This window comes from Anarhichas minor, unplaced genomic scaffold, assembly GCF_050575085.1.
Source record: "Anarhichas minor isolate MPS153535 unplaced genomic scaffold, ASM5057508v1 ptg000016l, whole genome shotgun sequence".
Lineage (NCBI taxonomy): Eukaryota > Metazoa > Chordata > Actinopteri > Perciformes > Anarhichadidae > Anarhichas > Anarhichas minor.
In genome coordinates this window covers 2,527,666-2,541,725 of record NW_027466462.1, presented here as the reverse complement: position 1 = coordinate 2,541,725, position 14,060 = coordinate 2,527,666, and the positions used below count along the sequence as shown (strand labels likewise).

Sequence of the window (14,060 nt, the reverse complement as noted above, 5' to 3'; positions counted from 1 at the left end):
TTAGTGCGATGTACGGAAGCCCTGAGAGGCAAAAGAGAGAGAAAAAAAATCTGGCAATCCAGTTTCTGGATTGTTTTTAGTTTTAATTCCTCCTCGCACTCTAAACATAGGGTGCAAATATTGTGCGTTAGCAAGTTGTATGAATTAAAACCTCACCTGGTATAAAACATGACTGCCTTTTAGTCCTGTTTAGAACATGTAGTGGTGCACTTCAGCCTCTTGTGACCATGAGTATTAAAACATCAAAGACTTTAAAAATAGATTGTTTTATTGTCAGGATCATTTTACTATCTTAAAAAAATGATTCTGGCAAAACCTTTTCCTCCACCGGTTTCACATTCACAGAAGTAAAAAAATGAATTACGGATAACTTAACTTAATTAACTTTAGATAAGTTAACTTTAATATAAATAATTAAGTTAAAGATTATCCAAGTAAAACCTGTTTTTTTTTACATTTTCTTTAGACTTCCTCTCTCAGGGCTTCCGTAGAACGAGCGGTAAAACACATTTTTCCGTGACTGTTTCATGACTATAAATGTGTTCAACGACACCAGACACGCTGTCGTCTTCTCCAGTCAAGACTGGGGATCAAATACAAGTCTCAACTATCGTCTGTCTGTACATTTAAATAAAGTTATCCAAATGATGTCGTAACCTGCCAAAGTTTCTGGTACGTTATCGCAAACACAGACAAATAACGGCACCGCTGGCAGGTGGCTGGTTAGGGTTTCCCTCCCTGGTTGGGACAGAGATTTGGGCACATGAACACAGATTCAGGCAAACGTGCATCACTCCCTCGTCATCTCGCATGCTGGTTTTCGTAAAACACTCAAGTGGGAGATTTTTAGGGGCCAAAGTTGAGGGTTTAACACGGTCAGTCAGGGATCGGCACACAACAACCCAGATACTCACCGGTAAGGTAGCGTGTTCTACCGGCGATCCCTACGGTGAGAAACATAAACCGGGAATTTTAGCTGAATGGCAAAAACAGGAAAAACTGGTGTGTTATTGTTGGGAGACAATAAGGAGTGTGACGGCTGCGTGGAAGGAAAACTCCTCGATCAAAATCCCTTTTTCCACCTCTAAGTATTCATTACACATGGGCTCTCGAGATGTTGCCGTTCTGGCTTTATCGGAGGCGCTGAAGCACCGTGGAGGACTCGGTAAGTCCTGAACACACAGAGGCAGAGCGGGGCCGCCAGAAAACCTGCTCGGTGCACATCAAGAAAAACTGATCGAGCAGCTTATGAGCCATGAAATTGCAGCACTACGGTCAGAGGAGAGTCCAACGTTTACTTTATAACTTTCACATGATCATCCTCACTCCAGGGGGCCTTTTCCCCCCCGTCCCATCTTTAAAATCCGAGCTCAATTCAATGATGAGTCTTTAGCTAGCGCTAAACTGTGAGCGGTATTATTAGCTCCCCTCTGAGAGCTGGGACGATGAAGCCCTCCGTGAAGAAATGTGAGCCCGGCGAGCTTCCGACCGGTTACATTTAAAAGCCGTTAAAACCGCCACGTAAGCCCAAACACACAGACACTTCAGCAGGAATGTTGCTGCGTCACGGTGAGCCGTCACTTAACAAATCGGCGTGTTGGGTTTCAGCGTGCCGACTGTTGGTTGCATAACGTCTCCGAGTGTATTTTTTTACAGCCATAAAAACGTAGATATGTTCCTCTCTCTCAAAGCTTCTCTGACCTCGACGCCCTCTGAGGATGCTGGTCCTCTATTCTCTTCTACTGGAGTTCTACTGAAACATAACGGATTCTTTTACCTTTAAGTTTAACTTCTCTGGGTGTCGTTTTACACATCAAATGATTATTTTATCTCTATTAGTTGGATAGTTGTTTATGAGTTGTATATATATGATCAATATAAAGTTAAGAGGGGTTGGACGTTGTAAGTGTTCTCTCTTCTTCCTCCTTTTCAGACATGTAATATGTATTTATGTTGTTTATTGATCTTGTTTATGAACCTATATTATTATTATTGTTTGTATTAGTAATAAAAGCTCTGAACTTAAATCAATCGATTAGTCGGCTGAGAAAACAATAATCAGCAAGTTTTGGTCCTTGAGGACGGCTTTTTAGAGTTCTACGAACACCAAAAACACAACTAATACGAGCTTCTACTATTAGTACTGCTGTTCTTTACGTCCAGGAATGCACTCCTCATTAATCGCTGGTGCACTGTTCTAGTTCATCGTAAACGTACTAGTTCATCGTACACGTTCTAGTTCATCGTACACGTACTAGTTCATCGTACACGTTCTAGTTCATCGTACACGTTCTAGTTCATCGTCCACGTACTAGTTCATCGTACTACTTCATCGTACACGTTCTACTTCATCGTACACGTTCTACTTCATCGTACACGTACTAGTTCATCGTACTAGTTCATCGTACACGTTCTACTTCATCGTACACGTTCTACTTCATCGTACACGTTCTAGTTCATCGTACACGTTCTAGTTCATCGTACACGTTCTAGTTCATCGTACACGTTCTAGTTCATCGTACACGTTCTAGTTCATCGTACACGTACTAGTTCATCGTACACGTTCTAGTTCATCGTACACGTTCTAGTTCATCGTACACGTTCTAGTTCATCGTACACGTACTAGTTCATCGTACACGTTCTAGTTCATCGTACACGTTCTACTTCATCGTACACGTTCTACTTCATCGTACACGTACTAGTTCATCGTACACGTTCTACTTCATCGTACACGTACTAGTTCATCGTACACGTACTAGTTCATCGTACACGTACTAGTTCATCGTACATATACTAGTAGCAGCAGAACTAGAAGCTATTGTTAAAGTATTTCTTTATTCTTGCTTCTCCCTTCATCAGTATCCAATTCATCTGTGCGCCACACTACTTTTATATGATCAGCTCTTATTTCAGAGGGTCATACCACCCAGCTCTTTAGATCCATAGCATCTGATCTACTTAGGAGGCCCCACACTGAGTGTGTGTGTGTTAAAGTGTGTGTGACAGGGTCATGTCCGGGGCTCGCGGGGGTGGAGGAAAAGCTTCTTAGAAGTGCTGGAAAACACTTAGTCGACCACCTTGTGTGCGTGGCCTTGTGGCCCTGTGACCTGCTTTGACCAAATCTGTGTGCGCAATCATCTTAAAACTAACCCTTTTGTTTGTGTGTGTGTGTGTGTGTGTGTGTGTGTGTGTGTGTGTGTGTGTGTGTGTGTTGTAAGTTTAATGAGAACTTGCCATATGCTTTAAACTGCAGAGAGGGAACTTGGATCACGTGTGCTTTGGAAAGTGTAAATTAGGACTTAAGGAAAGAAATAGTTCCATAGTTCATGGCAGAAAGATCCAAATAAAAGACGGGGTTAGAGCTTTGTAGAGCACGTTCGATAGCTTGAATCAAAAACACTTCATTTGATGAGTTCCAAGTTTACAAATTAACTTTAAAAAGGCAGATTTTTGGTGAGAGAAGTACATCAGGAACTTCAGGCCACGGCTATTATAGCAGAAAAACGCTTAAGATGATTACTGAAATAAATGAAAGTTGATAAAATCCTAATAATGAATTCACACTGCATCAGTAATGAGTGTGTGTTGCAGTCGGGCTGAGGAGTCAATGGCCTGAGCCGCGGTGTAATCCGGTGCTGCTGACCCGGCTCACCCTTTAATGAGCTTACCGGGCCCCATGTTAACGATCTAACCCGTAACAAGCCCATACTCTAACGAACTAAAGCAGATTGTCCTGCCCTGTGATGCCTCACGCTAACAGGCAGCGAGACTGGTGAGGGAGCTTATATAACACACACACACACACACACACACACACACACACTATGTGTATGTAGCCACAACACATGAAAACACACACATTCCAGGTATGCAATTTGTGCTGAATAGTTTTATCTTAACTTTTTCCCATTTTTTTTACCATTATAATGTGCTTTGTGTGTGTTTGTGTGTACTAACAGGCAGGTTGGTGAAGACACTGAAGGTGCTCTTCAGGAAAGCGATCAGGTCGATCAGGTAGTCGCTGGCTTCCAGAGTCCCGCCTCCCGGCACCGCCGCCATCCAATCGTAGTCGGCCAGCTGCAGGAACTGGTCGATCTTGGCGTTGAGGTTGGTGTAGATCTCGGCCTCGGCCGCGTGGCGAGCGTCCTGCGAGGAGGCAGAGAGCAGAATATTCAGCGCGTTACCTTGGTACCACGACTGCTATTGTAAAGAGAAAATGACAAAGGAAAGATAAAAGTATGGAAACAATAAAAGACAGAAAGAGTCCCGGTGTACCTTGAAGGTGGAGGTCCCGTACAGCTTGGTAGCGTTCGCCGAGTCGGGCGGGACATTTGTGATGTTTGATATGAACTCCTCCAGGAAGTGGCAGCTCTGCTCCAGGTGGGTGGTGTTTATGATCACCTGCACCAACTGGACACAGACGACACAGATATGAAACATGGCGTCTTTAGGTCTGTTTCACACAAACATGCTCCTGCAGAGAAACAGCTGAAGCAGGCTGGCTTATAACAAAAAGAGAAAACATGTTTTATTTCTCAGTTTGGGCATTTGTCTTTATGCTCCGCACATTATTTTGAAATTCAACACACAGACACACGCACACACAGTACCTCTGCCAGCCCGACATTCTTCTTCTTAATGGCGTAGTGCAGGCAGTGGCTGAGGGTTCTGGTCAACAACAGATTTGTCGACTTGCGGATCATGTCGTCTACCTCCGTGGAGCTGAGGACACGTAAACACAGAGGCGGGCAGACAATGAGTGGCTGTGCAGACGGGACTTCTGCGTCTCAAAGCCAGCACAAACACTTTAAGCCAATTTCTCAGTCTGCGAGAAAACTCTCCATTTGGAAAAAGTCTAAATGTCAGCCAATTGAAATGAGTACATTACCACGTTATGAGCTGTCAGCCTCATTAGAAAGTCAAACTTCGCCTTAAATCTCCACTGCAGCTTCAAAAATAATCAAGCTAAATGGCGATTTAAGACTTAAAAATAGTCCCCAAATCAATAAAACATCCAAAGACTGATCCAGAAATATGTTTTTCCTCTTTGCCTCATGTCCTTATACATATATTTACCATCCCCCGACCTCCACAGACTTTAAACAGTCATAAAATTACCACCTCTGCACAGCCAGCGAGGCAGAAAGACAGCCAGCAGGCCGTTAAATCCCAAACGAGCTCAAATTTCCTGTTAAAGCGAAATGTTTGACGGCGCTAATCAGACCCACTTACATAACAATTGTTTTCGTTACGTTTGAAATGTGGGTGATGTTTGGAGAAGAAACCCAGAAGGTTTTTCATGGCAGCGAGCGCCGCCCTCCTGCCTTAATAACCGTTTTTTCCTGGAAGAGAAGCTGAACTGGGGCCTGTGAGAGCGAAGGCATGAGGGAGGGGACGAGTGTTCGTCAGGGTGGGCGTCAGAAAGGACAGCGAGGAAAAGGTAAGAGGAAGCACTTGAAGGGCACGAATACACAAAACCCAGTTTATAATATAACACACACACACGCAGAGAGAAAGGTCAGAGGAGGACACACAACACTCAGGAGATAATCGGCGGAAACAAAAGCCATCGCTTTCCTCCCGCTGCGAGACGATGAAGAGGAATCTGTGTTTTTAGCGCACATGTTCGATTCCAGAGCGCTGTGGGTAACAAACACATTCCAACCAAATCACTCAATTATCTGTGCCTGGAATTCAACCTACACACACACACACACACACGCGCAGAGTGTCGCTTGAGGGAGAGCGAGCGCTGGAATTCCAAACTCACTTTGTTTCCAAAAAAGCAGAGGAATCCTAAAAACGTTCCGACGATTTGGAGCAAGTGGGGGTGGGAGGGGGGGAGAGAAATTCCTCTGCAGAAGTGCGGAGTGGACAAAAATGGTGTGTGGAGAGAGTGGCAAATAGTCAATGTATGCTAGTGAACTCTGCAAGCACACACACACACACACACACAAATATATAGACACACCGCAGAATTTGGATTGAATTTCATCATATTTATGCTGCCATCAGTCGCAATAAATACACGCGGCGGTTGATGCAGTCAAAGGGAAGCCATAAAGCCTTCGGTGCGGGCATGTTTACAGCGCACTGAGGAATGGACGAAGAGGTTTGTCCTAAAAATACACAGAGAGCGACGACCACAACAACAACAGCGGTCAGTCAGCAGGGAAAACAGTGAGAGGTCAGAGTGCACAGAGCCAGGAAGCCACAGGTATGAACCACCGAACACACTCTGGAGAGCGTGTCAGCAACATGCAAACACAATAAACACACAGTGTTTTATTATTGGAGGCTGGGAGCAGTGACCGTGCTACGTACTGCAGCTACGTCCCCACATGTAATAGAGATCAACTGTGGCCCTGCAAGTACGCTCTGCTTTCTCTATGCTGGTGTTTGGGAGATGGACAGCTTGAGTGAGTATGTAAGTGCGTGCGTGTGTGTGTACGATGGCAGGCAAATAAGAGTTCCACTCATATTTTATATAATTTTAAAAAGCTAATAAATAAATAGCTGCAGCCCTTTCAACATGATGGGAAAACGAGACAGCATCGTATAATCACAAGATGAGTGTTCATGCGTGTTGGGTTGCATTTCTGTGATCGGTTAAACGTTGGAACCAACTGCAAAACAAGCCGTGACACCTGTGACTCACGGGAACTGGGAGCCAGGCTGCAACAAACCAGCTTCAGATGCTCTCTGGCAGGAGCTCCACCGTGGCTGGATCTCTCTGCTGGTGTTTGTGATCAAACGTCCAGATCGACACATGCAATTTGATTTTGAATCGGCCGATTGTCTTCGCTTCGGTGGAAAAATCGTGGAGAAAGAAGCGTCGCCAGTTTCATTTCCAGCATTTCAAAACATGCTGGCTCAGCGTGCATGCTCTCTCTCAGGAACACCCCTGCTTCGATTTTTCACAACTCGACACGTTCACACACGTCTTCTAATGCCGGAGAGCAGTTCAGGGTCCAGTGTGTGGCTCATGGGCAGCTATGCGGGCAACTGTCCGGGAGTCAAACCGGCGAACGTTTGGCTACAAGCCCAGTTTTTCTACCTCGAGGCTGCTGATGTCTTTCCCCACAAATGTAATTTACGTCTGGAAACAAAATGGAGAAAGGATCGACCAACAGACACACAAACATACATACAGACACTCCCTTTCCGCTCAAAATCAGAATTGAGAACAGAGGTTAAGGTCAGAGTTCAGAGGGATCAATGACCACAATCCTGCTCCATCATGCCGTCTGCTTCCGGACCTGTGCGTCCGTTTGAAGCGGGCAGGAAGGCGTGCCGGTAACCAGATAGCAGCGTGTGCAGCGCCGGAGAAATCAAGCCAGGTCAAATAGTGGAGTCATTACCCTGATTGAGGAGAGCGATTAGTGCTGTCTGGTCAGCGAGAGACCGGAGAGAAACCGTCTGGACACTTTTGTCCGTTGGGGGAAAGATGATTTCACTGAGCAGACGGCCTTTTGGATGATGACGTGCGTATCTACGGTGGCTCTGAGTGGTCAAACAACACGACCGGACGCAGAAAATCAAACCTGTTCCGACAAATTTACGGACGAAAAAGTTCGGAGTCTGTGTGTAAATGTTTTTAACACAACGTGACGAAAACTACGGACTTGATGTGTAAAGGCCTGAAGTGAACTGAATACACAGTTTGAATTAGTTTCTTTTCATCCCTTCTCTTTTCTCCTATTATACTAATTCCTTCCCTTTGATCAGACACTCCTCCTCCTGCCTCCGTCTCTCTCTCTTCCGCCGGTCACGGATCAATGGTACCTCCCTGGTTCACAGCCCCCACCGGGGAATCAACACACACACACACACACACACACACACACAGATGGACTGACACAAAACGCTCACAAACACGTGAGCCTCTTGCACAGACGGAGCAACACTATCGAACATGCGGTCAGTGGATACAAATAGGCTCACTTAAAACAAAAAAGCCACAAGAGCTTCAGGGATATGAGCATGAATAAAAAAAAAGTGCTATTTAGTTTAAAAAAACCACAAACCAAATCAGAGTTTGACACTAATAATACGAATCAAACTGAAGCTCACAGAGTGCGTTTTGTTGTATAATATGCATGAAAGCTTCTTTGTTCGCTGTGCAGTTCAAGTTTCAGGCGTGTGTTTATGTGAATGTATACAAGCATGTGTCTCCATGTATGTTGATCCGTGTGTGTGTGTGTGTGTCTGGCTGAATCCCAGCCCTGTGGAATCCTTCTGGACGGCGGAAGTCTTTTTCCTGATTGCTCGTCTCCTCGGTAGAAAAGCGGCTGCATTGTTTTAGTTAATTCTTCCATCAACCGTAACCAATACACACATCACACACACACACACACACACCAGAGGGTCACTGTTTAACCTCGACAGAACATGGAACAGAAGCTGGACTTGATTGCCGAGCTGTGGTCGAGCGGGCCAAATCTAATGAGCCAAAGATCCCCGGTCAGAGTGGAAAGAATCGACGAAGGAAAGTCTGCCGAATGCGCGCGTGTGCGTGAGGGAGAAAAAGAGAGAAAGGGGGAGAGAGACAACGGCAGAAAGTGATGGAGAAAAAAGGCTGTTTTGGGCAAATATGTATTATGGTGCTCAGGGGCAAAACACTTGCCCGCTGCAGCGACCAAGAGTTGGATTCCTGGCAGGGGCAACCCCGGATTGGCACGCTGTTATTCAAAATTCAAAAAAAAGATACCGGTTTGAATTGAGCAGAAAGGGACAGACTGAACCAACCAGAATCTGGACGCTCTGTTCAGTTAAACTCCCGTGGCTTCAGTTCCTGTCGTAGATGCCATCGCTAGAGCCGCTACAAGTTAGCCGGAGCCAGCTAGCCATGTGCAGCCACAACGTTCCCCATAAACTGTGCAGCCATTCCCGTCACAGTTTATGGAGAACTTGAAGTCAGCCATCATCTACTGTCTGTTTCTTTTACGATGAACATAGAACCTGGTGACTCCAGGTGTGTCGGAGGAGGCACCAGGTTGTCTACACTCTCCTCCGATCAACACGGGAGTGTTGGCGCAAAAAAACGTCAAAGGTTTAGCGTGCGAGTGTACCTGAGGTGCAGGTCTTCAGAGTATTTCAGACAGGCGTAGATGAACTCTTTGAGCTGACAGTAGACTTTTGGCACAAACTCGGAGAAGGGAAGCTTCTTGGGGAAGGGAAGCTGGAGGACAAAAAAAAAAAGATGAAGTGAGATTTGATTACATTTTTTTGCTTCACATTTAGTACACAAGCAACCCCACATGAGTCTAGATTTCACTTCTGGTGAGATTCTACATGAAAGATGTGTTTTCTGTGGACGATATGACCCTGAAGCCTGTTTATTTGCTTGTTTGTTCATTCTGAAGCATCCTGATCTGCTCTCTCTCTCTCTCTCTCTCCCTCTCTCCATCTCTACCTTGTCCAGTTCGGGGTCCTCCATGGGAAACTGGGAAGTGTAGTGTTTGTACTCCTCTTCTGTTGAGACTGGGATCGGACTGAAGTTGTCCTGGTCCAACACCTGCCTGGAGAGGAGAAGGAAAGAAATAAATAATCTTCTATTTTCACAGTTTAAAACAGGAATGATGGAGATGCCATCAGTCTCTCTCTCACACACACACACACACACACACAAAATCGTCCCATTGGGGGTCATTGTAATGCTTGAGGTTTTCTTACCACCCTCCCCTCCTTCACCACCCCGCCCCCCCCCCCCCCACTTCTTGTTGGCGCTCCAGAGTTCGGACGTTCCAACGTTCCATGGAGAGGCCGTGAACCGGAGAGCGCTCCCTCTCCAACAATACAACACAACATTCCTGTGGCTTCCCCAGTGTGTGTGCGTGTGTGTGTGTGTGTGTGTGTGTGTGTGTGTGTGTGTGTGTGTGTGTGTGTGTGTGTGAGAGAGAGAGAGAGTGTGTTTGTTTGTCCGTTCTCGCTTCAAGTCCCTCTGGTGTCATTGGACAAAAGCGATGGTGAAACAATGGCATGTAAGCCCAAACACAAACACACACACACACACACACACACACACACACTCTCTTGTAAGGGTAGTACCCATTCTGAAGGGTAGAGAATGTTCCGGACGTTTGCTTTAAAACACTTCCTCCCTCTGGCTGGTCGTAAAACTTCAAAACCAGGACGCTTCCCACAAACCAACAGTGATGTGTGTGTGTGTGTTGCACCCTTATGACCCTACGACTAGAAAGGGGAAGGTCAGTGCAGCACGCACTCGGCTACTAACAAACAAACACCGAGCGCCTAAACATGCCCAAGGCACCACTTTTTCTCTGAAACGCTTCCGCCCTGCACACCAGCAGAGGTTGGTGATCTCTCGGCGCTCGGTACCTGAAGGTGACGTTCCATCTCTTGAGCAGGATCTCCCCGTACTGCTCCCTCATCTCCAGCAGCATGTCGAACAGCTGCGACACGGGGAAACCGTAACCCTGCAGGAGAAGGAAGACCAGAGCAACCAGTCAGTGTCCAGCTGCAGCTGAAACTACCTCTCATTACCTGCAAATAAATCACACCAAAACAAGGAAAACCTCTTAAAATAAAACAGTGGTGAATGCACATTCGGTGACGTTCTTGAGAACGGGTGGATTCAGCCGTTCAGCGGCACCTCATCACTTCCCGTGAAGGACTTTGGAGCATCGTCCCGTCCAGTCATCACTTCGTCCCCTCTCACTCATCTCAGACCGTTTCTCCCGTCCGGTTCTAACCCACATCCCCTCCATCTCCCCCCCCCCCCCCCTCCATCCTCTCATCCGTCACACCCAATCCATCCCGGTCAGTTCATCCAGCGGAGGATACATAGACGGGAGAGCAAACTGCCATCAGATGATAAACTTCTAAAATGCTCGACTTGAGAAAGAAAGTCTTTTTTCGTGATTGGCAGCAGTCCATATTTTTTAAAAACCCCAAAACTTGCTTTGAACAAGTTTCATGAGGCCCTGGGGTCAAATAGCTTTGCTGGCACAAGAACGAACCGTACAAGAACACCAAAGTGGAAAGAAAAACGTTGGTAATAAACTCTGCCTCTCACAGTTAATCACACACACGTACCTGCAGTGTATCAGCAAAAAGCACAATGAGGTTCTTCAGGTCCAGCACCAGGTCTGGGTTGTCACAGTACGACTGCGGAGACAGAGGAGTGCGTGCTGTTTATGCTGACAAAGTCTCGGCATTTCATTAGCGGGTATTTTTGGGGGTCGCTCGTGTCCTTACGGAGTGCGTCCTCAGGGCGGCGATGAGTTTGGACAGCGCCAACTCCCACAGCTCCTCCACGTACGCTCTGTTGACCAAACCCTGCGTGGTGTGAAGGACGTGGTCCTCCACCACGAAGAAGCTGGAGGAAGACAGACAACAAAGACGGAGCGTAAACACAATGAACTACAAAGATTTACTTATTGACGCAAAACCCGTAAAAACATTTAGTTTTATGTTGCAGGCAGATATAAAACAATAGTGGAAACATGTTTTAATGATAGTTGTATTATTATTTTGTTTGTTAATGTTTGTGTCTGCCTGCCTTGTGTAAATAAAGGTTGAATGAATGACAAAAAGACAACTTCAGTTGTCTCAGAACAATGGTAGAGAAATAGAGAAATGGGATGGCATTTTCCAAAACGTCAAATGGGAAAAACAGACCTGGGGGTGTGTGCGCCATTGTGTGTGTGTGTGTGTGTGTGTGTGTGTGTGTGTGTGTGTGTGTGTGTGTGTGTGTATGTGTGTGTGTGTGTTTAGCCCAGGCGGTGTTTATAAAAGCATCTGCTCCAGTCAGACAGTCAGAAGGAATAACAGCAATAAGCCAACCACCATCACACACACTCTATCAACCGTCATATGTGTGTGTGTGTGTGTGTGTGTGTGAATGTAATGGGAGGAATTGGATGGAGTGATAGATGAGAGGAAAAGCATAAGGAGGGAAGGGCTAAGTGAGTGTGGCCAGAGAGAGAGATGAAAAGATGTCAAATGGTCAGAAGTCACTGAAACAAAATGAGATGAGGTGTCGCTAAACGCTGAATGTTTGCTTTCACTCAAAGTCTCCCTCTCTCTCTCTCTCTCTCTCTCTCTCTCTCCCCCCCGTCTTCTGCCAAGTTACACAGAAGGCCGAGCTGGAGAGATGGAGAGACGGAGAGGTAAAGGGATGACATGTGGATGCGAGGATGGAGAGATTTGTGGTTTGGGTGGATGAACGTCTGGAGAGAAGGTTGATGGCTGACGGATGGATGGAAGGAAAGATGGATGATAAATGGATGACTTGACAGAAGAAGTGGATCTATAAATCATTTGGAACTACAGTTCCCATATTTGGGGGCATTTGGGATGTAAACAGGAAGTAGACTGTTCATTAAAATAGTCATTATGGAAGAAAACATGTTTCTATTTTGTCTTAAATTAAATTTTCAATTCAGCTAAAATCTCAAAATCTGAAGATATTCAAACCCGTGAAGACTGATGAAGAGGTTGATTAAAGATGGAGGGGGAGAGACTTACCCGACAATCTGATTGAAGTAGCGCCTGTATCCCTCCAGAGTTTCATGCTAGAAATGTAAAAGAACAAAAACAACACGTACGGAGGGACGAGAGAGAAACAGAGTCTGTACAGAGAGATAAAAACAATCGGCACCAAAGAGTATAGGATATGATTTTTAAGCATAAAACCGTCCGTTTGTTCAATATTCCCATTTACGGTAACAGTTAACAGAAGTTATCGATTAAGGAGTGTGTGTGTAGGTGGGGGAGGGGGGAGGGTGTTGTTAGGAGTGTGTGGGCATAAAGGTGCATTCACACACACACACACACAGTGACGGTGCAGGGTCATACCATGTTAGAGTGGGGCTGCAGCACAAGGCGAGCCTGTTTCCTCCTCTGCTTTCTGTAGTAGTTCTCAAACACATCACGCAAACCCTAAAACACAAAGTAGAGATCAGGACGGACGGACGGACGACACGAGGTATTCCAGTGTTTGAGGAGCGTCTCACCGTTACAGTAGAGCAGTTTGAAGCTATAAAACAAAGCTGGCAAAACCTTATGTTCTGACATGAACAGCAGCCAATAACGTATTGAACAATAACTAACTGTAGCTAGTTAAAGAAAACGTGTCTGGATATTCTCAATCCGTGAGGTTCTTTTTCGTCCCATTTTCCATTATTCATTTATTTATTTTGTTCGCCATTTTCAGCAACTTGCAATTCTTCCTTCCTTGGAGACCACGACAGGACGCTGGCACTGAAAAAGTGATCATCAATCATCTATACTAACGTCACACAATCTTCCCTCCGTTTTAACGACTCAAACTAATAATAAATCATAGAAAGTTATTCAAAAGTTAGGATTTCACAGAATTTTTGTCCATTTTACATTTAAAATGTGACAATCCTCTGTTATTCACATTACTAGGCAAGACATTTTATGTCTCATACGTCTATGTAATACCGTTTCAGCTGTCTGGATCACCGCTTCACGCTCTTTAAAGTGAACTGGAAAACATGTGGGCCAAACTGTGAAGCTTTCAGGGAAGGATGAATTTGACGAGGTATGAAAAACCCAAAAGGTTAGAACCACTGAATGATGGGAAAGTTTAGATAAGGTCATGTGTGTGAGTGAGTGAGTGAGTGAGTGAGTGAGTGAGTAAGAAAGGGAGATAGAGAAAGTGTCTTTGATGACCGGCACTGGTTCAGTTTCGGATGGCGTCGCTGGTCAGACATCAAAACTAACACACAGAAGCAGCTTTCTGAACTTGTCCAGCTCGTATCTTTTCCTTCCATTACGCAGACGCTCTCTCGCTCTCTCTTTTATCTCCCTCTCTGCTGTGTGGGAGAAACGTGGCCTATCTAGGAACCCAGACCAGGACCCGGAGTCCTCGGTGAGCTCAGAGATAAGGAGGCAGATAACAGGCTCCCTTAGCTCCTGACCAGCAGCGCATGCATGTCTACACTGCTGACCAGCGGGCTCTGAGTGACTCTACATGTAGATGTGTGTGGTGACCAACACCTGCTATCACCAAGATGAGAGGTAGAAAGATACGGGAATAATCACAGAGACTTGGGGTCATTTAACAA

The 14,060-nt window shown here is 45.6% G+C and overlaps 1 protein-coding gene across 2 annotated transcripts in view; it reads right to left on the bottom strand.

The window, feature by feature from the left end:
• exoc6b (exocyst complex component 6B) overlaps window positions 1-14,060 on the bottom strand; it is a 61,056-nt gene that overhangs the window by 28,007 nt on the left and 18,989 nt on the right. For both annotated transcript variants that reach the window (XM_076092403.1, XM_076092402.1), the window contains exons 9-18: window positions 12,823-12,906; window positions 12,493-12,539; window positions 11,221-11,341; window positions 11,059-11,130; window positions 10,342-10,439; window positions 9,416-9,521; window positions 9,072-9,181; window positions 4,611-4,722; window positions 4,276-4,410; window positions 3,958-4,146 (exon numbers count right to left, since the gene is read on the bottom strand). In XM_076092403.1, the coding sequence (XP_075948518.1) occupies window positions 3,958-4,146; window positions 4,276-4,410; window positions 4,611-4,722; window positions 9,072-9,181; window positions 9,416-9,521; window positions 10,342-10,439; window positions 11,059-11,130; window positions 11,221-11,341; window positions 12,493-12,539; window positions 12,823-12,906 (1,074 nt within the window). The remainder of the gene's footprint in view (window positions 1-3,957; window positions 4,147-4,275; window positions 4,411-4,610; window positions 4,723-9,071; window positions 9,182-9,415; window positions 9,522-10,341; window positions 10,440-11,058; window positions 11,131-11,220; window positions 11,342-12,492; window positions 12,540-12,822; window positions 12,907-14,060) is intronic.